The sequence below is a fragment of the Hyalella azteca genome, unplaced genomic scaffold (assembly GCF_000764305.2).
Source record: "Hyalella azteca isolate HAZT.00-mixed unplaced genomic scaffold, Hazt_2.0.2 contig16679, whole genome shotgun sequence".
Taxonomy (NCBI): domain Eukaryota; kingdom Metazoa; phylum Arthropoda; class Malacostraca; order Amphipoda; family Hyalellidae; genus Hyalella; species Hyalella azteca.
This window is the reverse complement of record NW_025946489.1, coordinates 95,799-121,615: the sequence shown is the minus strand read 5'-3', so window position 1 is coordinate 121,615 and position 25,817 is coordinate 95,799. Positions and strand designations below refer to the sequence as shown.

The window sequence follows — 25,817 nt, the reverse complement described above, 5'->3', positions numbered from 1 at the left end:
GTGTACGGGATGAGTGTTTCACGACATCCATCCAGCACTCCCCACTCACTCACCCATCTCTCACTCCCCTCTCATGTACTCCACTCACCCTACCTCACGCACTCCCCTTTCACTCACTCCCCATACTCTGTCTCCCCTCTCATGTACTCCACTCACCCTTCACTCCCCATACTCTGTCTCCCCTCTTATGTACTCCACTCACCCTACCTCACGCACTCCCCTTTCACTCACTCCCCATACTCTGTCTCCCCTCTCTTGTACTCCACTCACCCTCCTTCCCACACTCCCCTCTCACTCACTCCCCAAATTCTTACTTCTCTCTCTTGCACTCCTGTCACCCTCACTCACCCACACCCCTCTCACTCACTCCCCATACTCTTACTCCCCTCTTTTGTACTCCACTCACCCTCACTCACACACTCCCCTCTCACTCACACCCCATCCTCTCACACCCTCTCTTGTACTCCACTCACCCACCCTCCCACACTCCCCTCACTCCCTCGCTCCCACATATGGCTCACTCTAAACGCATTTTAATGAGCCAGCTTTTCTCATCACCACAAAAGAATTTGCAAAGGGAGAAGAAGGTCCAAATGAACACACATCGCTCTGTTATGTATTTCTCAATTGCACGTAGAAGATGTTATGTGTTTCTTAGTTGTACGTAAAAAATGTTATGTATTTCTTAATTGCACGTAGAGGATGTTATGTATTTCTCAGTTGTACGTAAAGAATGTTGTGTATTTCTCAGTTGTACTAGAGAATGTTATGTATTTCTCAATTGTATACGTAGAGAATGCTATTTATTTCTCAGTTGTACGTAAAGAATGTTTATTTCTCAGTTGTACACAGAGAATGCTATTTGTTTATCAGTTGTAAGTAGAGAATGTTATTTATTTCCAGTTGTACGTGGAGAAGTTTAGATAATTTTGGTGTTCCATAGAGTTTAGATAAATTTAGCATGCACAACAGCTACCTGCTATTCATCACTCTCATTTTAGTGATGGATTTGCACACTGCCTCGATTACAAAAATTTTAGCATCAGCCTAAAAAATCATTGTTTTGCTATATCGTAAAATGACCCAAGCCAGCTAGCTTTAATCTCACTCGCAATACATCCGTCAATAAACAATACATTCGCTTAGTAGATGAAAGCTTCACCATTCATCTACTTATGATATAGATGCAACCTCATAATAGTTTATCAATCGTTAATAAGTTTATTAACCACCAATGCCTGTTCCTGCTGTTATTTAGCCAATATTTGAGGCACTTCTGCAATAACTAACGCAGAGCGTAAAACATCGCCAAATAATAAACGATCCTAAAGTATCACAGATGCTCGGAGATGAACGCGAGTGTCAGTCCCACGGGTCATCTTATGTCGTGCAATGAGCATCATAAGAGGGTTTAAATGAGGGCTCAAATGAGGCTCTTATGATGGAATAGAGTGCGCACCGAAGCTCTAATGTCCGGCTTATTTATCCTCAAACTCGAATTGTTTGCGATAACGAGCGAAAACTCGGCGCTTTATGATGACCTTTCAACTTCATGACCAATAACTTTTTAGAATGGTTCATAAAATAAATTATTTGCAGCTTGCGCGTGGTTCATTTTTGTTAACAAATAACACAAAAACTCAATAATGTACATTCTGTTTACATATAAACATTATTGTGAACAACTTCATGATTTTGAATCCTTGGGATCTGAAACTGAATTATTGCTTATTGTTGGAGGAAATAAGATATGTCAAAAACAGACAAGTCCGGCAATCTCAAGTAGTACTCAGCTGTATTTCAGCTCGGCGCTCATCTTACATAACTGAACCTGTATATCAAACATATAACCTCCACAGATCTTTTCATTTATTTATCATCATATCATAATAACAGAACTATATAATAATTTAAGTGATGGAGGAGATAGGTATTTTTGTTGAAGAATAGCCACATAAACTGATTGTTAAATTTATGCTTAGGTTTGAATCAAATAACCTGCAGGCAAATTAGTAGCTCCTCGAGTTCAATATGCACATGAGAAGTTGTTTCTTCACAACTAACTCCTACAATGCGTGTACTTTAGTTGCTGGTGCTGATTCCTTCCTGATTCCTTACGCAGGTTTCGTTACACAGGTAAATACAAGGTATATAAACGGCTGCTAGAAGAGAATTATAAGAATAGTAAGCAGTGACATTTTCATTGTGACGGATGCTGAGATTTTCACGAATTTTACTTCGGCTTTCATTCACTATTTCATTTTCTCAAAGACCGGAAATACTTTCTTTACTTTCTAGAAAGAAAGTAATACTTACTCAAGTAATACTCAATACTTACTCAAGTAATACTCAAAGAAAGAAAGTAAAGTAATACTTTCTCAAAGACTGGAAATGCGAGTGTCTTAAAAATTGATTTGAAGAATATTCTTTATTCTCTCTATTTTTTATACAGATAATGAGCTGAAAAAGATTAATTTATTTCTCTTGTGGCCAACTTTAAAACAGTAACTGTGTATACCTTACAAAATGAACAAAATTTGTTCATTTCAATGCGCTCGGCTTCGAGCACGAACGTTTTGCCTCGAACATCATCTTCGTGTCACAAGAAACTCATTACAGATCGAGGAGCCAGGGTGTCAGGTGGTGATAGAACGTGTCTCGAAATATGCGTGGTTGACACCGAATTATTCTTTATGCTTATAGGGGCAGGAATCACATCAGGCAGAACAGCACAAAGTCCCTTTATTTACGAGGCGGGGGTGCGAAACTTGTGTCAAACGCGGCAGTGATGCGCCATGTCGAGTCAAATTGTGACTTGTATGTCAGGCCGACATACCCTGCACCTGACACCATGAAATAATGAACAACTGTAAGCAACCTCGAGCGACGCAAGCAGTTGCTTAGAGAAAGCTTGCTCCATGGATTACTAATTACACAAGTTGCTAGATACATGAATTGTAACAGACAAAGACAGGTTATTTGTAACTATGGTTAGTATGTCGAGATATCCGATAGCTTGACAAACACTCCAATAGCTAAATGCTTCAAGTTTTACTATGATACGCAGAGGTGGGCAGTAGCGCGCTACATGTAGCGGCCGCTACATTTTCAGTAGCGATAGCGGCGCTACATTTAAGCAATTGTAGCGATACGAGGTTTTGATGCTACATCGCTACCGCTACATTTATAGATAAAGCCTTCAGATTTTACTTAATAGTATTAAATATTATTTAAAATCCAGCATGATACATACATAATATATATTACAGAATAAAACTGTACGAAAGATTTCGGTGTAATGTTGGCAACCTCAGCCTGTTACTAGTGTCAACATGTTAGTTGTTACTAGAGGTGGGCAGTAGCGCGCTACATGTAGCGGTAGCAGTAGCGGCGCTACATTTAAGCAATTGTCGCAGTAGCGGTAGAGCCCGCTACATTTAGAGCATATATACCGGTAGCGGGAGCGGCCGCTACATTTCAGAGTAGCGCTGCCCAGCTCTGATGATACGTCATTTAAAATGAGAGTCATAACACGGCATCAATAATTTAATAAATGACTCATTTGACCAAGTTGAATTCCGTTGAATTATTCAGGTATAACGTTTTAGTTCTAATTGAACTTTGTATTAACGAAAAATGAATGTTTGTGAAACCATATTTGAGAAAGGGTCCAATAAATCTCTGGCAACGTTAAACTGCGCATTAATTTAATAGAGCGAGAAGGCAATCCAATTTGCCAATCAGCCAATTAATATTTAATGGGCGCTTTGAAGTGACCGAAGCGTGCGCATGAACTGCGCATAACTGGGAGCGCACGCTACTCGGTTGCGTGATATCTGTACGCGCTAAAGTAGTGCGTAACAGGATATATCAAGAGATGTGTCATCGTGTGTCACAATGCGTTATAATGCATCACTATACGTCAACAGACATCGCAGGATGGTAAAAATTGCGTCAAACTAATGTCACTATTTTTTGTTTCATTTGGTATTGGCTCATCATTAGGTTTAATTTGGTATCTTACCAAATAAATCGTTTAGCTTGAGACACAATATTTCAGCAAATCTGTGCTCGGTCAGCATCAATTGCATTCGAGTTTTATGCGACATATTTTTATGAGTAATTTGTATATTTGAGTATTTGTCAGGCATAATTTGAGGCCTAAATGTGTATTTATGTGCCTCATATCGAATCAGTTAATCAACAATATTATATAATTAATATACTAATCCATTGACTCCATGATAGTTTATAATTGATGTTATTTAGTTAATTTTGATTATCAGTATCCGATAGCGAGTCAATGTCTTAGTGGCACGTGTTACAATGAGTCACAAATCTCACGTTGTAACACTGTTATTAATCACAATGTGTATCCAAAATACACATGGGGGACCGGTGACATGTATACGGTGACATGTAATACGGTGACATGTATTATGACATGGTTGTGTCATAATATCTGTTTTCAGGTCAAAATAACTGGCCAGATGTCACCATATATCAGAACTTATCATGACGAGCGACCAAGTGTTTGCATGTGTCACGATGTGTCACAAAATTAAATCAAGTGCCACCACGTGTCGCGACGTCTCACCAGGCGGGACCACGTGTCCCGAAGCATCACTCCAAGCCTCACGCCTCCCGGCATTCATCACCCACGCGTCATGCCTCCTGGCATTCATCACCCACGCGTCACGCCTCCTGGCATTCATCACCCACGCTATTCTATTCTATTCTATTCTATTCTATTCCATTCTATTCTATTCTATTCACATCTAAGATCTCAGTATTGACCACCAGGCAGTGCATTGGAACTTCTGATTTTCAAATTCACAATGACTTTCACTTTCAAAATTTTGTATTCTTACAATATTTCAAACAAAGTGACTTAGTGGCATGCTTCCTTTTCATAAGTGGCTTACTATAACAAAGCTTTTCATTTTCCGTTAGATGCAGTCTTGAATTTTCTAAGCTCTTACCTAAATAAAATCGACGTGGCAATGTCCTAGAAACGCGTTGCCGAAAACTTCAAAAAAACTTGTATTATATTATCGCAGTCACATTAGGACAACACTTGATAAGTGAATTTAGTCTGACGATGAATTTTCGAGCAGTGATCAACATGAATCATCGTTTGTAGCGTGAATTGATAATGCATCATGAGTAGCATATCATTTGTAGCTGTGTACTTACAATGTATAGAATGTAGCAAATCGATTGTAGGCGCGGATCTCTACGGCATATGAAGTATCATTTAATAGTTCAGAGCAGTAATAAGTAGCAAGAAAACTTTCAATACAGTGCTATAGTCGCCGTATTCCTGGCGAGATAAGGTGCAGTTTCTCAGCTGTTGCTCGGCAATGGCCACGCGGTCTCCTAAAGAAAACTTCAGTGTTTGCACAGCGTCGAGGACGCGGCGCTTCTCTCAACTCCTCTGCGAGTGTCACTCTTTTGTTGGGCTTTATTTGGAGCTCTTTGTTAGGACTCCAAGGCACTCCATGCAGCACATCTCGAGCATCTCCACACCTTGATCACCTGAACACATATCAATACCAAGTGTTTGCTTTTAGTAGTTTCTGAAGAAGGTAATTAACCATTCTCTGCCTCAAATGAACTTGGATTTCCACCAAACTAAAGACACAAGGCAATTCTACAACTTATCAGAGGCTGGATTGATTTCAGCCGTGTGGGATTAGTCATTTTTAAATTAGGTAATTAATCGATAACTGTCGCAAAAGCACTTGAAACAGCTGTTAATTTCACAAAAACGCAGCGGCTGGGAAATTTATTGTAATATTAAGTCGTTAACAAATTGAGGAAAATAACCGGTAACTTTTCCTTATGAATTTTGACCTTCAACACACTCGAAAAAGAATGAATAAATTTTAAAACTGCGCAGTGGCTAAAGTAATTTACGCAATTGTACTGAATAATTGTATTGGGCTCAACCATCTCTGAATTAGGTAATTAAGCAATAATTGTCGCAAATATCCACCAAACTCGAAAAAAGCCAATTTCACAGCTGAGAAGAGGTTGTTAAAATACCATTCATGTGGGTTTACTCGTTTATGAAGTCGTCTATAAATCATACATTTCAAAATCTCATTTAAAAACATATTTAGTACAATTTCCAGTAAATTTTTGTACTTTTGAGATTCGGCAAATATTTGACTTCAAAGCAGCAAGAAATATTGTCAGGAATCAGTAAGGGGCTCATTTTTATAAGTATTTTTATGTGACACATGGTAATTTGAATTTAATTGAACAAATCGCATTTAGTTCGCTGCTCATTAATTCGTCACAAGCGTGGCATATCAAGGCTAGGTCCAAGTAAGGCATAAATATAAAGCTTGCAAGTTTAAATTGTTTGCCCAACAATAAAATTATTCGCTTCAAGGGTGACTGCAAGTTGTCAGGTGTAATAGATGGTGATGGCACAAGTTTTAATGTGACATATTGCCGATAAATTATGATATTTGATGCCGCCGTATTATATCACATTAACATATATGGAAAGATAGATTAAAACAAAATGCGTATTTTTGAAAAATTCAGCGTAACTTTTATATTGTTTTTTTTTTGTATATAGGAGAAACTTTTGTTGTTGATAGCAGATCCATGTTCACACATCGAGGTTGTTCGGAGACATAAATCGTAATTTCCTAATGTTATACTTCCTATTAAAGTTTTTTCGTTCCCATCGATAGTTCTTATCACAATTGACGCAAAACGTGGTGCCGATGTTCTTTTGATGTGAGTAAAATTATGTTAATGTTGGTTACAGAAGCACTTTCCAGCCTGGTCTCTGTCAAGGCTTCCATTATTTTCCGATCGTAAATTTCAATTCTAATTTACTTCTAAATACGAGAGAGAAAAACCTCCGAACTAAAAGTTATACTCAGTATTAAATAATGGTTTAAATTTCATAACAAGCAATTTTGCAGTATATATGGCAATTTGGGTCGAGTACACACGAAGGTTTTGTTGTGCCGCGCCTCGTCAGACGTGTCGCCGGACTATTCGTCACTGACGCCCGTCACTGAAGCTCGTCGTCGCTCATGGCCCAAAACCTTCACTTAAACCTCTTGTAAACGACACGTAGCTCCCTCAAATAATTATGGAAACGATTATTGCAATAATATTTTAATATTGAAAATAATTATGATATTTTATATATGATTGAATATTATCGAAATAATATATTTCAGATTATTATGCCTTCATGATGTCCTATTTCTTCATTCGAACTATTTATTTCAAGATCACAAGAAACCATATTTTATTAAAGGTTAATCTAAATCACGATAATTGGATTGAAATATTAATACGAAATGCTTACTTTAGCGCAAAATATGCACGAGTGCAAACATGGTAGCGGTGCTCGTTGATTGGGGACGCGCGTTCATTTCGTTTCTTTATCTTCAGAAGCTAGTAAAATTTTTGCAATAAAAATCTTTATTATACAATTAGTTACCGCATATTTTTAATTATTCCACACCATATTCAGGGACATTGCGACGCATTTTTTATGAATTTCTAATACTCTCATGGAGATCATACCTGTGGCCTTTTGTTGAGAATCTAAAAGTTGATTCACTGAAGCCTTCATTTGAGAACGTCCCATTGCATCGTAATATCATTAATATCATAACATAATTAGCATCATAAAAATTGTGAGTACGCCCACATGATTGAGTAACGAAGGTGTGATTGTTAAGACGGGTTGTTGAAGGTGTGACTTTACCCGCCCCACAGCTGATGACGCTGAAGAAGTCCCCTTCATCCTCTTCATGCTACCATTTTAAATGTCTATTTTGCGTCCACCATTCAAAGAACTATATGGATCACTGCTCGTAGTTGAACACAATTCATAATGTTCATAAAATTTGGCTAAATATTTTTTATAACCGTGAAATTTTCTTAATTATGAACTAGAAACTTCCACAGGGTTTTCATTCGCTTCCTCATAGAGGTGATACATTCACCACCAACCTCGCGTCATGGGGATTATTTAGAGTCTTGTACCAGATCTGTGGGATGCAGGCTTCGGTTGGGGAACTAAGGCGCGTAATCTGTGTAGGATTTAGATGGATATCGCGGATGTGGGATTGGGGCCTGGTAACGGTCAAAACATTTCGGTGGCATGACCGCGTGTTGTTCTTACAAGTCGTCGTACGCGACGTTACACAAAAGAAACCATGCTTCGAATTGCTGCTTGGCATCTGCCGGCCAAACACGTCACTCAAGCCTTAAGCTTGATGGTCGTACAACATCGCATCGATGTTTCGTAACACGAAACATGAATGAGGAAACCCTCAACATGAAGGGCAAATGATTCATGACCGTCAAACCGTCGTAGTTAAAATATTGTGTAAATTCCTCCAATCACCAGTGTCTCCTTAATTTACACCGTCTTCTTATTATACATCTAATTCATACATCTCTGCACTATTCTGCATTCAAAATTACATTAGGAATCATTTTCATTCAGCTCCTTCCCCCAACATCATCATCCACACATCATCATTCGTCTCCTTATCCCCACATCACCATCAGCATTTACAACATTCTAGTTCACACTGCCGTTCCTTCGTCATTTCCACACAAAGTTCATTCCCTTCATTCTTCCAAGTTATCCTTCCCCTAATCCTTCCGCACATTCACTCACAGTCATCACCTGACATTCATAATAAACACCTCCCACACTTTCTCACTGCCCTATTTCCCTCCGTCGTCCAACCTGTTTACTCATTTACCTCTATTCTCTCTGATTCTTGCTTATATTCCTTCATGATCCCCGCCGATCATTTATAACACTTTCTCACTAATCATTGTTATTTTTCTCATCCTAATTCCTCATACTCCCTCCTGTCCATCGTATTCCTTCACTATCCTTTTATTCATAATACTCAACTCTCTAATCACAGCCCTTTCGTTACTCCTCCTAACTCACATTCTCTCATCATCCATCATTTTCCTTCATTATCCTCGTATTCATAATGCTCAACTTGCTCCCTAATCACTGCCATTCTAGTCATCATACTCCCTCACATTCCCTCATTATCCCTGCCTCACACGCCTGCTACCCTCACTACCCTCACTACCCTCACTACCCTCACTACCCTCACTACCCTCACTACCCTCACACCCTCTCATCGCCGCGGCCGTGTGTGCGGCTCTCATGTTACCAGTTTTTCTGCCGCGTCTCACGAGCGCCGCAGCCACTTTTTGTGGCATTGCTTATGCGCCACAGCGTGTGAACGGTGGCGTCACGCCACGGCGCAGGTTGCTACTCTGATCTTATCCTGCGCTGCTCAGCTCTTATCCTGCGCTGCTCAGCTCTTATCCTGCGCTGCTTAGCTCTTATCCTGCTTTACAGAGCTTCTATCATCAGCTGCTGATCTACATCGCCGAACAGCGGCTGTGGATGTTCCATTATATCTTCTTATCTTTAATCATCACACCGATGATGCACAAACAATTTAAACATCAAACTAGTATATTCTACCCTCAAATTGCAGACTTATGTTCTAATGCTCTCAAGCTGCAGGTCTTTCACGGGAGATCTCTGACAAAAAAAAAAAAAAAGAAAAAATTAACGCTTTATCTGCAGCGTATCACAACCACTTATTGTTCACAGTTGTTCATCTATAAATTCCTCTCAAATATAATTATCGCATAGCTCCTGCCATGAACAATTCAATTGGATTGCTTCATGCTAGTTTTTTTTAACTGTTGGAAAACATAGTTATTTTACTGCTAATAACTGCGAAATTATTTCACATTAAAGCAAGTTACATTATGAAGCGCATTCTGTCTCGGCAAGCAAGTCTGTGTCAAATATTTTCCTCTGACATAACTTGTGTTGTTAACGATATATTGCTTAACATTGTACATGATCCTTTGCTTGCATATTCCTCAACGATTATTTCTACTGAAACTGTAGCCCAAAAATGAGCACCCAGAAAGTCACTTTAAATGCTAGACCCTTAAAGACTAAAGAATTCATAAGTAGCAATTTGATTTACTTAATTATTTCTTTATTTTCTTTTTATGCTAAGACATTTTTTTTACATGGCCAGCCAAATTAAGTTGAATAAACCCGGTATGATCATGATAACTATTTTATCTAACTGTTCATGAATATGATGTTACGCGAATTATTTAATTGATGAAGCAGTATGTATCATTTATATCTGATATTCACAAACTGAAAAAGACAAGGGAAAAACAATCATCCCGACAGCGCAATGATGGTTACTTTAACTACCGAACTTTTCACAACTATGATGCTACGTGATTTATGCAGATAATGTCACAAATATGATTCTATGTGACCTATGCTGTTAATGTCACAATTATGATTCTATGTTACCTATGCAGATAATGTCACATATATGATGCTACGTGACTTATGCAGATAATGTCACATATATGATGCTACGTGACCTATGCAGTTAATGTTACAAATATGATGCTGCATTTAATATATCATTAATGTTTCAGTGAATATCATTTTCATATTTCTATAACAAACTACAGAGCTCGTGACACATGCCCTCGACTTCGCCCTCACCCTCATACGAGGCTCGTATTACACGCAAGAACTTGTGAGCTACGGTGGTGCGAGCAAGTGCTGTGCTGCTCGTATCCCATATACGAGTCCTCACTTATCTTGATTATAGATCATGTAAGTCTTACCACAGCTGCTCCTGCTTCAGGTAAAAAACCGTCACGTAATTTCCGCATAGCTCTTCATCTCCACGGCAGCTCTGTGGCATCACGTTGCCTTATCAAGCTGCGAGTAAATTGCTTGAGATTATTTATTAGTTCAAATGTTTCGAGTACATCACGAATATTTACCTATTTGTCGTTGAATAAAAAATATACAGATATCACAATCTTATTTCATGTCATGGTAGAATAAGAAATATTAACGAACAAAAATCGTTCGTGAGATAGATGTAATTTTGAATATCTTTTAATAGGTATTGTAATCGCAATTTTGCATCTAAGGTTCAGACCTTCAGTCGTCCGACCGAGGTGTATCTGGAAATTAGTTTATCAGTTGCAGTTCACGATTGCTTTACTGACGAAATATTTCGATTAGTTAATTTACCGCTGCAACTTATTAGTCGTTCATAATTGATTTAATTGGACATTTTCATGGTTTACCTGGAATTAATTTTGCTTATACTTTACTTTCTTATGTCTCAATTTATAGGAGATAGCTAACATTTCCTGTGTCTTACCTGCAGAAACTATGCTTTCACAATATTCTTCAATAATACTCTTGGAGATCTGAGTGTCTAAAAATTCGCCTAAGCCTCGGGCTTAACAAGTATCTTTACTTTGTTGGTTTTCACGTTACCTTATAGCAGAGGAGAACTTCTTAAAGACGAATAAATCAGCCCTGCAGTGAACTGAGTTCAAGAAATTCGGGAACTCTGCAGTTGAAATTTTTTACCCGGTTTCAGCATTTCATTGAACCGTTTTCAATCAGTACGGAACTTCTCTCCATTTAAAATTGCTTCTTGATTCTTGTTGTGAATGCATAATTCTTCAACAATATTACAGCTTTCACTTTTAAATGACTTCTCACGCTTGTGCAGTCTAGACACAACAGTGTAGTGTGACGGTAGCCAAATAAATGTGAGTGTTGTGAGGTACCCTCACGTTCCTCACTCAGTGAGAGCTCTCAGTTCCTCTCTACCCTCTTATCCGAGGGGAGGTGCAAGGATACAATAACCAAACACTGCCGGGACGCCATGAAAATAATCAAAGCAATCAAGAAATTAAGCAAGCATCCTAAATCCTCATAAATGTTCGAGGATAATTCCGGCTCATGATGGGGAATTTGTTGATTATTAAAGGGAAGATATACGGTTCATATAATGCCGTAGTCTAATTCTTCTTGTTTTGAGGGGTAAAAACTAAATTTAAATTAATTATGTCTCGCAACATAATTCGTTATACTATGGATTGTTTCTTTCCTTTTTCGAGCGATGGAAAACATTTCAGACACGTTTAAAACCTACTAATGAAATTTATCATTTATTTTCATATGTTTCGTCTCAGAAGTTTAAGTTGTAAATAAGATGAACAGTTAATTGGTTAAGATGAGAAATAAAAATTCTGCTCCCCGAGAAAAACTGTAAAAAATGAGTTTAAATGAATTTTAGGTCAGATGAACACCCATTTTTGGAATAAAGTATCCCCGCGAAATATCAAAATCAATTAACTTGATCTGCAAAAATGTTTTTAATTTAAAGAATTAATTCGTTTCCCGTCATAATTTGCATCAGGTTTTCACAACATTTCCTTGAATTGCTTCAATTTCATGGACCAATTCTTGCTCAGAGATTGCATTGCCCGTTGCCGCAGATGCACTCAGAAACACGATTAAGTTTTGTCCAAATAACAATACACTGTGTGGGTGATCCTAACCCATTTTAGCCCGGCAGAAGGACTTAATGCTACGTATAAAAAGTTTGTCCCAATATGGACAGTGTGACCCATCAATTTATCTGAGAGCATCATGCACGCAACACGCTTCATGCGCTGCACGCATTGCGCGTAACTTGATGCCTGACAACAAGCGTCGCATTAAAGCTGCGTGCAGCTGCAGCTGCGCAAGTAGCAGCGATAAGAAACGTCAGCTTCACAGCTGCAATAACACAAAACCAAACAAAAAAACACCATTAGCAACTCTAAGCTTTGGCCGTAATCACGCCAACGGCAGCGTTGCTTCATGCTTACCCAGGATTGTCGGAGATTGCTGCTAGAAAACCATGCTGATGATTGTAGGAGTTGGTGTTAGTGATAAAATAGAATACCGATGATTGTAGGAGTTGGTGTTAGTGATAAAATAGAATACTGATGATTGTTGGAGTTGGTATTAGTGATAAAATAGAATACCGATGATTGTAGGGGTTGGTGTTAGTGATAAAATAGAATACCGATGATTGTAGGAGCTGGTGTTAGTGATAAAATAGAATACCGATGATTGTAGGAGTTGGTGTTAGTGATATAATAGAATACCGATGATTGTAGGAGTTGGTGTTAGTGATAAAATAGAATACCGATGATTGTAGGAGTTGGTGTTAGTGATAAAATAGAATACCGATGATTGTAGGAGTTGGTGTTTGTGATAAAATAGAATACTGATGATTGTAGGAGTTGGTGTTAGCGATAAAATAGAATACTGATGATTGTAGGAGTTGGTGTTGCGATAAAATAGAATACTGATGATTGTAGGAGTTGGTGTTGCGATAAAATAGAATACTGATGATTGTAAGAGTTCGTGCTGGTGGAAACAAAGAAAAACGATGACTGTAGGAGTTGGTAATCAGTAAAAAAATATAATATCGATGATTGGCGGAGTGGTTGATTAATCTAAAAAAGATAACCAATAACTGCAAGAGTTGGAGATTAGTTATGAGAATGGCATAGCAATAATTATGATAATTTGTGGTTCGCTTGTAAGTGAAAAATTTTTAATATTCTTTTCTGGTTAGTTTCAGAGCAGAAATTGTCAGCAATGGGAATTATTATAAGAAGAAATTTCTTTGAGAATTGAAGAGAAGGATTAATAATAGATAACAATAATTGTACGAGTTAGAGTTAAGAATTTAAATACAATGTAGATGGTTCTGACAGATGAAGATTAGTTTCCAAAGAATACTGTGAACTGTCAAGGCTATCAGTCAGTCGATTGTGAAGTGTCAAGGCTATCAGTCAGTCAACTGTGGACTTTCAAGGCGATCGGTCAGTCAAGTGTAAACTGATAAGGCAATCAGTCAAGTAACTGTGCAGTGTCAAGGCATTCAGTCAGCCAACTGTGGAGTATTAGCGAGTCTGGGGTTGAAACCAAGTCTCATATGATGGAGTAAATCCTGTTAATTAGGATGTACACGTGAATAACAATGTTTTAGTTCGATTTGATTGAATTGTCAAACATGATTTGCACCATTAACATTATATTTTCAGCCATAAAATCTGGTCCAGAAGTTATAAAATGATAGTGCTCAGAGAAAGCTTGTTTGTCGGACAACTCTGGTCGATGCATTATTTCATGCCACTCCAGACACTTCCTTAAACAAAGCGTCGAAAACTGGAATGTAATTGCAAAATTTATTTGTTTGCAGTTGTAATGCTTGAGCCAGGGAGACCCTCTTTTTGGCATTTAAGCGTCATAATGTTCTTGAAAACGATGTCATCTAAAATTTGAAATGGAATATTTATAAAAACTTTTCATATATGTAATAAAATAAAATAATAAGCTTCTTCGAAGAGAAAATTTAACGCGTTGTCAGGCCATAAAGAAACTGATTGAATTTCTGTTTGAAAATATCTATAACTTCGATACAATAAAGAATTTGAAAAAGAATCGTTATCATTAATTGCATTGTAGCGATAACAGTTTTATAAGCGTGCATTGTGCGTGATAAGTTAACGAAAGTCTCGCGTCTTTGTTGTGCTTGAGGCAAGTGGATAAGGCAAAGAGGTGAACATGAATTATTGATCATGAGGTACGTAAGGGTAGGTATTGTGAGTGAAGTGAGTAATAGCAGCTGAGCGTGTTTACTCAAGTCTTAGTGTGGGAACATCGCTGGTGATGGCATCTTGCCAACATTCGAGGGAATCCCTCCAACCGATGGCTGTAAATTCTTGCAGAAGTAAAGGTTTGGACCTTTTTTCTGCACCTTCATCGTTACAAGTCATCGCGATTTTGATCATTTTCTAGATTCGTTTCAAAGCGAGTTTTTCCTTTTCTGACACTTCCCAATCGCCATTGGAGAAACGTGTTACTTTCTTACAGTCCAATTGCTTTAATTATATTTTCATGCGAATTACATTCGTATGAGTATATTAGGCAAATATTTTAATGCTCTGTTCAGAAACAGAATATTTTTTTATGTCTGTCACAATCAGAGCATATTCGTACATTGCTTTTCTGGTAAAGACTTCGTAGTCACTATTGGTTCGAGTATCTCTTCAGGTGGTTCGACTACTTAGCAAATTACTATTTTAAACGGTTGAATGGTTCGATCTCGATTGATGCTCCTCTGCTATGCTACCCTTGCATTATAGGTTAATTTGACACTAAAGCTACATCGTTACTTGAGATTGAAACGTCGTTAATGCATCTATACGCTGCTGATTATACGTACTATATACTGGATGCCATCTCGTCATGCCTCAAGAGTCTGCACTGACGGTTTATTCTACTTTTTAGAAATAGTCATTTATTATATATATGGCATATTTACGAAGTTTTGACTCGGCGACGGTGATTTGTTTGGTTTTAACCTAAAAATATTATTCGTTTTTGAGGCAAAGCCATTCGTTTGCCATACCATAACGAAGCATCAAACTCGGAATCAATTACAATTCAAAACTTTAATTTGATTTCAAGCGCTCGGAATGGACAGTGAATTAACTTAATTTTCTCATAGTTCACTCATAAAAAATATTAATTTTATATCTTAAATTAAGGCATTCATTAGGTATCGTAGATTTGTGCCGTCAAACAAACTTCAACAGCATTCATTGGAAAACAACCATATCGCCTGTAAACCATCACGTTCATTTGGTGATTGCAAGTAAGTCTGCAGTGCAACCAAGCTTTCGTTACAGATGGATCTCCAAATTTGAATACTGACATTAATTCTTATTGCCAAGCCTTCATATTGATTGAGAAAAGTTAAAGATTGAGAAACTGATCTGTCCGTAGACCTGTGGTTTACGAACTTGCAATAAATTAACTGTAGTAGGTCATTTAAAACCTTAACCAGGTGTAAAACAAGGCTTGCAGGTGTGTTTTAATTTATTAATCAAGCAATAGGTATCAATACTCAGAAGAAAACATTCTTATTGGTGCATGATAAATTGTGAAACTCGGATAAAGAGTTACTAAAACGCGTAGAAGTAGAAGAAAAAATTTTGAGTAGTATGAATTCTTCTACTTATTAAGTTGAAGAAGGAATTTTGCACGACCCCTCACAGCCATCGAGGGAAGCTGAGGAGTTCAATGTTGTTGGTGCAGAGCTGCACGATGCGGCCAAATGCTCTCTTCACCGTAGTCGGGCAGAGCGGCGACACTCCCAGCCAGTGGCATGGGCAGATTTGCTGTCAACGCAAGTTAATGGTTATGAAGAAAATAAAAAATACGATATTGTTTCGTTAACAACATGGTAGAGGAATTTGGTGATTTTGCAAAAATAACTAATGGTATTTTTATGACAGGAAAAGGATATAGAGAAGCAACACAAGTAACATACCGAGTACCACAAGTAACGTACCAATTAACACAAGTAACATACCGAATAACACAAGTAACCTACCAACTAACACAAGTAACATACCGAGTAACACAAGTAACGTACCAACTAACACAAGGTAACTACCAATTTTAAAACAGATAAATAATTTGCTTTGCCACGTACATTGTACCATGCATGAGGTCCTTCAATCAAGCCGAACACTCGGCTGATAAATGCTGCTATTAGTAATTGTGAGAAACAAATACAAATAAATTTAGAGATCCAGTATATATAAGTCAAATTAAACACGTAGAATGGCTGTTAGGGATCTTGTTAGGGAGCTATTTTCTAAGTTATAAAGTGGAATAATGAGTGACCTCCTGAGCCGCCCGCTTGAGATCCTCGTACGGGAGGGCGAAGATGTCGCCGGTGAGGTCTCGGCTGCGCAGCCACGCAGGGAACTCCCCTCTGTACGCTACAGCCTGAGAGGGCAATAGGATAGACGAGGTTAAAGTTTTGGAATATGTTCTTAATGTTTGACGATTTTAATTTCTGGATGAAACAGTCATAACTAGACTAGGTTAAGCTAAAAGGATGGAATATATATTATGGCAATGCATGTAAAACGAAAATATTCTTGGCTGCTTTGAATGAACAGTGCATGACTATACTAGGATTTTGTTGGAGTTAAATATGTTGTTTATGTTCGGTGATTATCATTTCTCAATGCCACAGGCATAACTGAATTATTTTTAGCTGAGAGGATGGAATGGGTTGCGTGTGCACAGTAATGTTCTTGACTGAATGGGACAGATAAAATAATCAGGCACGGCTTGACAATTCCAGGATTAAAAGGTGGAAAATGTTTTTCGTTGACAATGTTCGTAATTTGTACAACAGCCACCTATAGAAAAAGTCATTCTCTTTCTGATATTTGATTGCCTGAAGCCATGTTAAATTTCCTTTATGAATTTAATTTGATAAAAATATCATCTTACTACCAATTGTCGATAGTGAATTTATAACAATGTATGAGTTTGCACAATGCACAATACATTTATGTAGTGTTCTAAAATAGTCTAAAATAAGATTATAATAAGTTTCTAATAATAATTCATAGCATATATGTAGATTAGACACTCACGACTTCGCACGGAGGTACTGAGTAAGGCAGAGTTACAAGGCTGCACTTGCTCCCGACGTCCGTGACGTCATCAATGCGGTTGTCCACGCCATCGACCATCGCGGTCCTGTTCCACCAACACAGCACCACCAGCGGCACCATCAACCAGCGCATTGTTGTGCTGCTCGTGCTTATTGCTAACGAATACTGCCCGCTCGTAGTGGGTGATTTCAATTCTGCAAGAGTACCTGATAAGACGAGCAGAAATGATTTTAAGTCTGAAAAAATGACGTAAAATAGAAGACGTCTCATTGCAATTCGGCAAGAAAACGACGTAAAAAGAGCTGAGGCGATTTCAATTCCTCAAGAACATGACGTGAAAGAGCGAGGTGAGTTCAATTCTGCAAGTACACGATATAAAAACAGCAGAAGAGATTTCAAGTCCTCAAGAACACGACGTGAAAAAGAAGAGGTGATTTAATAAGGGCAAATAAAAAGGGCAAAGATGATTTAAATTCCGCGAAAACACTGAATAAACAGAGCAGATTTATGTAAAATAATATTTGTATGAGCAGTAATATTGTGTGAATAATATCTGTTCGAACATAAGCGATGACAGAATCATAAGTGAGACTTAAATCAACTTATGCAATTTAAGTAGAAAATTTTTTTCATGGAAGGGGGTAGGGTAAAAGATGAATGCCTTGCATTTGGGTAGGTAAAAGATGAATGCCATCAAGAAATTTTGTTCTTATTTGGCTTCTATCATTATGGTGATATTTGCCATTCCCATTATATGATTGACTACTTTAATTGGTTGACTACTTTAAAATCTTATTGCTGTGCAACTATCATGACGCACGAGATAAAAGATTAATTATCTCCCCTCAAAACCGTTTCTCTGTTAAATCTCATGTTACTTAAAGGCACGATAATAAACAGAAACCGGGGCACCCATATAATTTCCTGCGCTTAGATTAGATATGAAATGTTTATTTTCTGGTACGCACCATTGAATTTAAGTTTAAATATTTCCAAAGTCGATGAGTATTGCATTTAATAGTTTATCAGCTAACAGTATGACAGCGTACACACAAAATTAATCCAAAATGCGCATTCAAGCTACACGCTCTACATCATCCATTTAGTTTCTTTTAATCATCTAGGAATAATGATCAGCTTACTATTCTGTGTCATCTATTTATCTTCTTTTGATCATTTATCTATGATGATCAGCTATCAATTTGATATCATCGATTTTATTTATTAAATTATCTAACTATTATTATCATTGGTTTCATCTGTCATTTGGCCTCTTATTTTTCAACCATGTTTCTGAATACCAGTTTAATTTATCTGAGTTACCGCAGTCGTTCATAATCCTCTTGTATACAAGATCGCTGTTTGATCTCGTAAAGGCTCGAGTCGTGACAGCGTATTTATGATTTCAGCTTGTCATTTCGGCGCTGAAACTCTCCCCTGCCTTTATGGGCATAAATGTTTGCCGCTGCTCTTGTTCATCACGCGCAGGGTGACTACGAAAAAAATATGAGTGGTACGATAAATCAGATAACCGTGATTCATCACGTATAGGTGAGTACGATATAAAATGGTGAGTGATACGACAAATAAGATGACCGTGATTCATCATGTATAGGTGAGTAAGATAAAAAATGGTGAGTGATACGATAAGTAAGAAAACCGCGATTCATCGCGTACAGGTGAGTACGATGTAAAATGGTGAGAGATACGATAAATAAGATAAGCGTAGTTCATCACGTATAGGGCAACCACTATCAAAAATTTTGAGATAGACGTGATATAAGATAATCGCGGTTCATAACGATATGGGCTGATCGCGGCAAAAATTGGCGAGATAAGATAAATAAGATAAACGTGCTGCGTCACGTATATATAGAGTGATTACGATAAAAAATGTTGAGAGATACGATAAGCGTAGTTCATCACCTATAGGTTAGCCACGATAAAAAATTGAGAGATAGATGTTAAATAAGATAATCGTGATTCATCCGTGGGAGATTTGATTATACAACAATTAACCAACTGGTGTACTTCCACTTTGTAATCACGTTCAAGTTTATTATGCAATTAAAAACAATCTTTTCAGTTTGATCAATAGCAACGAACAGACTTAACGTTGTCCTAATATGACATTGAGTGTAGGGGGAACGCTACCTCTGCGCATTAGACTGCCTTTATTCAGACATGTTTCAAACAAGTCTGTTTAGATTCGCAAGAGATGCTCACGCGTGCGTTGGGTGAGGCGTCGCGTCTATTTTTAGTATTTTTCTTCTGCCTTTGTTGGCTTTTGCGTAATTTGTCATCGTGAAGTAATGAGGCAACTCGTGGTGCAATTATCCGCAATAACGAGTGATGTACTGCCCTTCGTTTTAGTGTTAAATGCGTGAACTTTTTATCAGAGTTAATTCACGTTTAAAATACTGTTCTACATTTATGTATAATAACATAAATAAATATGTAGTATTCATTAAGTTGATATGTATATTCATTTTGAAAGCAAAAAATTTCCTTTGATGCGCTATTTTGCCGAAATTATTTTAAAAAACGATATGATTGGGCAAATTCAAAACACTCGCGTGCCACAAACCAACTTATGCAATCACGTCTCAGACGCAAGCAAGATACGTGGATAAGTTAGTCGCCACTGTTCTTTCCCCACTACCCACTATCCAAACCAAAACGATGTTACTCAGATCAGAAAAATATCAAATTATCATTAAATAGTACAAAAGAAATTAACGCCGTTCAATGAGTACTGGAAAATTTTTACTATAACACGATCGTTTGCATCATAGTGTGGCGACTTGAGTATGTTGGCGACTATGGTGTGATATAGACGGTGCATGGTGTCTTACCTGGCGACGTGTAAGCGCAGATGTGCTTGACACACGACTGTGAGGCTCACATACAGCTTGATATTGTGCTTTCTCAAGCACCAACAAGTCTGTGGTGAAATGTCAACATGTCGTGGAACAACGCTGGTGCAATTCTTGTCATCATAACAGCAGCTTTTTATGCAAAACATCCTATTTATCGGCTGCTCTATATATCGGCTCTATATACTGTGTAATCCTCTGTATATATGTTTCTAAACATCCTCTATATATCTGCTGCAAAATATCCTTCATATTTCTGCTACTAAACATCCTTCATATATCTGTTGCTAAACATCTGCTCTATATTTACTGCTCAGCACTCTCAATATATCTGCGAATAAACATAGTTTGCCATCGTCTGCATCACAGCTGCTGCTTGCGTTTTCCCATCGTGTATGCATGGAGAAGTGTAGCCGCCTTCTCCGAAACATTCATTGTTGTCAGAACGACCAACGTAAATTATATTTTTTTTTGCGTAGAAAATATTAAACCCTGTCTGTTAACCGGAAAGGATTTGAACATTTAAATGATAAAAAGTTATAGGAATACTCCGGCTTAGCTGGGCATATTTATTTCTTTCAAATAAAGTAGATTTCTTTAAAGTGCAAAAATACGGTTTCTTCACGTCGGTGGCCAGTGGAGCTCAGATCAACGACTGAGTATTCTTCGTTGATCTAAATCGATGATAAATAAGAATACTGACAATTGGCAGTTAATTTATTTGATTTACGAATTTTGTTACAAAACTTACTGAAGCACTTGATATATATTCCACTTAAAGTTATATCCGGAAACCTCAATATTAAAAAATAATAACTGCAGGTAAAAGCAAATACCTAGTATGGGTAAAAAGACGTGAGAAAATTAATTTTTTTATATCGGTGCTATTATTCGGACGTCATCTGTATTGCAGTGCTAATGATCGTACGTATCGTGACGATTAACCTATAAAACCTTTGCAACCAATTAATCGTTATACTTGTATTCATTATAAAGTATTGTATTATAATTACAAGGAACTCAATAGCAAGAGTTTATGGAGCGGACCGACAATTGAAATGATTTTTCTTACTTCTTGCTTCGTACAGATGTGGTAAAGAACCTTACTTTAATTCTTGAAGAGATGAAAAGTGTCAAATATTTGAATCAAACGTTGATTTTGTGGGTGGTGTGAAGAAGGCAGAAAGTTTGGAGGTCAAAAAGTTGTTCAAGCCGCTACACACAATGATCGAGTACTGCCTTACTAATAGAATATTGTCATCTTAGTCTACGAATCGCAATGCTAACATGCAACCTTAGCAACCAAACAAGAAATTTATTTAAGTTGACTATGCCAAATATAGTAGTAAACATAAAGCAAGAATTGCTCATATCTTGAGCATGTTAATTTTAACAGAAAAGCTTGTGACCTATACCAATTATTTTTTAATGACGGCAATATATGTCAAATATTACTTCTTTTGACAGCGTCTGCCACTGCAAGCAAGGTTTAGAGAGTAGGCCTAACATGTCAGTCTACAATAGCATTGTGAACATGAGTCCACGCATACCAACTCTTGTAAATAATAATACACTCGTTGAATTATGTGAAATTTTGTTCAAATAGCGAAGCAATTTTCTGTGTCGTCTTGACCCGCTTTGGCCGTATATTTGTGCTTATCGGTGCTACATGCAGAAAACAGAAAATATGTCATGATTTGGACAATAAAAATTTTACTGGAATTTTGAAAATTTTACCCCTGATTTTGACAATTAAACCCATGATTTTGGACAATTTGACCCGTTAATTTCTTATTGTGTTTCAAGCTTCAGGGCAGGCGGCTGTGATGATGGCGGCAGCCTGATGGAGGTCCGGGGGGCAGGTTGAGCTCAGGTCAGGTCTCCTGCATCCACACACCTGCTGCTCGATCACGATAATGATATGTATTAATGACTGGTAGAATTATGTTCTAATTTCGTTCTGTTTAGAAATAATATACAAGAAAACCTGTTATTAATCATTTGGTTTTCATTGTGAAAATAGAAATAAGTATGAAATATTGTACCAGAAATACCTGTTATTGATCATTTGGTTTTCATTGGGAAAATAGAAATAAGTAATCCAGGTACGGACCCCTGGCACAGCTCGGGGCAGACAATTTCTGGGACTTGGCAATGTCGGATTTCCTGAATCCCGTTCATAATATTCAAACTAAAGTAATATTATTGAATAAATGTTCATCGAAATACAATTTTTAACCAGAAGTACAACTTGATTCTCGTTATCGTATTGGGAGCTAGTCTCAATCGTAAGTTTTTAATAAAATTAATATTACAAAATTATAATGCATTGCAATTTTTTATACACCCGACATATATAACTTATTTTCCAGGGCTGATACTCCTACTAAAATATAATTTCATGTCCCGGAGCATATTCACAGGACTGGTATCACGCCCGTTCAGTCCCTTACATAAATAAAATAATGATAAAAAAACTCAGAGAAGCGAGTGGGTTATTGTCTTAGTAGCGATGCGCTTGTGACCCTTTAGTGTGTCATCCTGACCCAGTTTGGCTTGGTAAAAAGGCGTTTCAGTGCTTCGCTCGATCATTGCTCGTGCAGTGGGCATGAAAGTGTCACTATTTAGACAATATGACCCACTCACTTCTTGAGTGTATATAAATAAGCTCACTTCGGAGCCGAACTGTGAGAGGAGGGTCGTTGAAATGGCGCTGAGGCTGTCAGGCAAATGTTCCTTCAAGAACCAGGCTGGGGGAGACCCGCGATACTCCAACGCCTAATGGTATGAAGACTGATATCATTATGGAGTGGATAGCATCCGATGATAGATGATATCAGAATATTAGTGCGGTAAGCGAGCATTGAGTGTATTTGTGGTAATGAGCGATACTATCCTATACTGAACGATGCCGATCAGAGGCAACAGCACTTTTAATTGAGGTTAAGATGAAAATTATACAGTTTCAAGTCTTGGATGCATGAATAATTTCATTATGAATTGCGTCCTTATTTTTATCCCAACTACGGTCACTGCGCAACATGATTCAGTCAAGATTTATGATATGAACATCTCAAATTATAATAAATATAGCAGCGTAATATTACATTGCCACACGGTTGAGCAAAAACGTCCACAAAACGGTTGCGTGCCGTTATTTTGTATTGAAAAACACGTTTACGCACCAGAGCACAGGGCACAGTTTTGCTTGAGAAATACGAGACGGTGCAGCCGATGGGGGCGGGATGTTGCAGGTCCGTGAAATGGTCTTTGGTGCTGCTGTTGCCCGATGCTGGTGTGTTGGTGTCGTTCAAGAATTGTTGTTGTGTGTTGGTGTCGTTCAAGAAGTGTTGTTGTGTGTTGGTGTCGTTCACCAGCACAGTGGCGTTGCCTTCAAGGGAGGTGCCGGTAAAAGAATCATGCACTGCACTTGGATCAGGAGACGCCGAGTGGTTTGTAAAATCAGATTTCTCATCACGTAAAGCTTCGCACGTCGCTTGAGTGGTTACGAAATAAAATGCCAGACAAACGTGGAACCAAAAGTGGAACGCTGATAATGTACGAAGACACTCCATTTTCCTCATATGATGGATAAACCGTATTTTCTATGAAATTTAAATTTTCTAGGCACTTTTACACAGTTTGGTAATGGCAGTTAACTGCGTTTAAAAATGTTTGTTTAGTCTGACAAGCGTGTGAACAAAGTTCAAAAAGTTTAGTTATGTTCCGTAAAGTTTGTTGCCTTATTCACAATTCTTTCACTATCGCGAGCACTTAATAGTTTCTCAATAATGTAAGAGATTACGATTGCGTAACGCAATATTGATCGCAAATTATGATTCCTTAGAATATTATATTATGTTATTTAAAAATAATATAATATGGGTGATTTTAGAAGCAGCTGATGAGCAACACATGCTTCTGATGTGAAGTCTACGAGCTTTAAAAGTTTCCTTCGTGAGTTCGTCGTCCTGCAGCGACCACGGCGCTACGAGGGCTTTGTTATACTAAATATTGACGCTCTAGTGCAGGCTGCAGTCCAGGAATTGTTGTGGAGAACCATTATTGTGTTTCTACACAGTTATCGTTGGTTGTGGTTTACATTTACAATGCCGCAAACTGTGTGCAATTGTATTTTTCACTCAATAACATCTACATAGTTACGTACATAAAATTAAATTAATCGTTTATTACCGTCATCAAACATAAGTTCGTGTTGGACGTTCACAGCGACGAATTCAAAAACGAAAGAGGTGTTTTTTGCCTCAAAATACATGAAATTGCTTCACGTTACATTCTGTGAACTAGTTAACTAGCTGTAGAGGAAATTGATCAAGCACGGTAACAGCGACAATCTTGCTTAGTCCGCCGCACCACGTCAGCAGTTATTTATCCATTATCCGCCGCACCACGTCAGCAGGCTCATTTATCCATTATCTCCTTGAAACTCGTGGTCACATCCAATACTTCTCTTCACTACCTGGTAAGCCATATAGTTACTCTTAGTTCTAACTTCAATCCTCAATCTAAATTCACTTAGGCTAGTTAGCGCTGATTGTAGAATTCTTGACCAATCAACAAGGTTCTCTTGTCTGTTCCAAATTTGTTAGCTTTGGCTCTTCACTACATGCTTGCCATTCAAATACGAATAATTATAGAACGGTTATTGTTAACCCCTAAGCTTCTCGCTGCTGATAGACCTCCTGACTCGCCACCAAGGTGCTACTCAACCACGAGTAACTCGTACTGGCTCTTCATCCTCCTACCCTGGCGACATAAGCTCTCAACTCAGTTGCAGTCTCTCATCCCGGTGGAGCCTCGCATCCCGGTGCAACCTAGCACCCCGGTGTAACCTTGCAACTCGATGGAACCTTGCACCCCGGCGACCTCACTACTCCCTGTGCCCTCGCTGTTCCAGGGCACTTGTGACCCGACTTCCTTCTACTTTTCCTTCCTCTATTTTTATTGTTAATTGAAGGCTCAGTAATTTACGCGTGTTTCAATTTGCATCCCGTTACGAGGCCCGGTTGCGTTAGTGCATCCACGGTAGATTCTATAGCTAGGCTAACTCTGGACGGTAATTGAAAATTTCCAGCTTCTCTGGACTACGGTTGAAGCAGTAGTTCTGAATACCTTTACACTAGCATAAAGGTATCTCTAATTTTTTTATCACTACCACTCTCTATCACTATCTCTAATATCTTTAAACTATCTCTAATTTTCCATGCTTTTGAAAATCTTGTATGCCATTCCCGACAGCCAAAACAATCGGCAATAATTTGCACCGCAACAAACAACTCCGGAAATATCGTTTATGGCTTTTCCTTGCTGAATTTGCAAGTAATTGGCTTATTTCGCAATTATTTATGCAACAGTCGCCTATACGACGCTGCTCAATAATAATTATTGTGACCCTAATAATCATCATGGTTTGAACTTGCCGAAAAGAATAACATTTATTTTGTTTGTGACGTCGAATCCTATATATGGTAAAATCTTTTTTCTTGT

At 37.9% G+C, this 25,817-nt stretch overlaps 2 protein-coding genes across 2 annotated transcripts; both read right to left on the bottom strand.

Moving 5' to 3' along the window:
• Positions 1–15,814: 15,814 nt before the first annotated feature.
• LOC108667523 lies at positions 15,815–20,313 on the bottom strand. Its single transcript, XM_047885001.1, has 4 exons — positions 20,289–20,313; positions 17,413–17,639; positions 16,646–16,750; positions 15,815–16,134 (listed from the first exon to the last, which is right to left on the bottom strand). The coding sequence occupies exons 2-4, from the start codon at positions 17,563–17,565 to the stop codon at positions 16,006–16,008; spliced, it is 387 nt and encodes a 128-aa protein (XP_047740957.1). The 5' UTR covers positions 17,566–17,639; positions 20,289–20,313; the 3' UTR covers positions 15,815–16,005.
• A 699-nt stretch (positions 20,314–21,012) lies between these two features.
• On the bottom strand, positions 21,013–24,296 carry LOC108667514. The gene is made up of 3 exons (XM_018154547.1): positions 23,495–24,296; positions 22,983–23,087; positions 21,013–22,209 (listed from the first exon to the last, which is right to left on the bottom strand). Exons 1-3 carry the CDS (start codon positions 23,891–23,893, stop codon positions 22,111–22,113), a joined length of 603 nt encoding a protein of 200 aa, XP_018010036.1. The 5' UTR covers positions 23,894–24,296; the 3' UTR covers positions 21,013–22,110.
• Between the last annotated feature and the right edge of the window lie 1,521 nt (positions 24,297–25,817).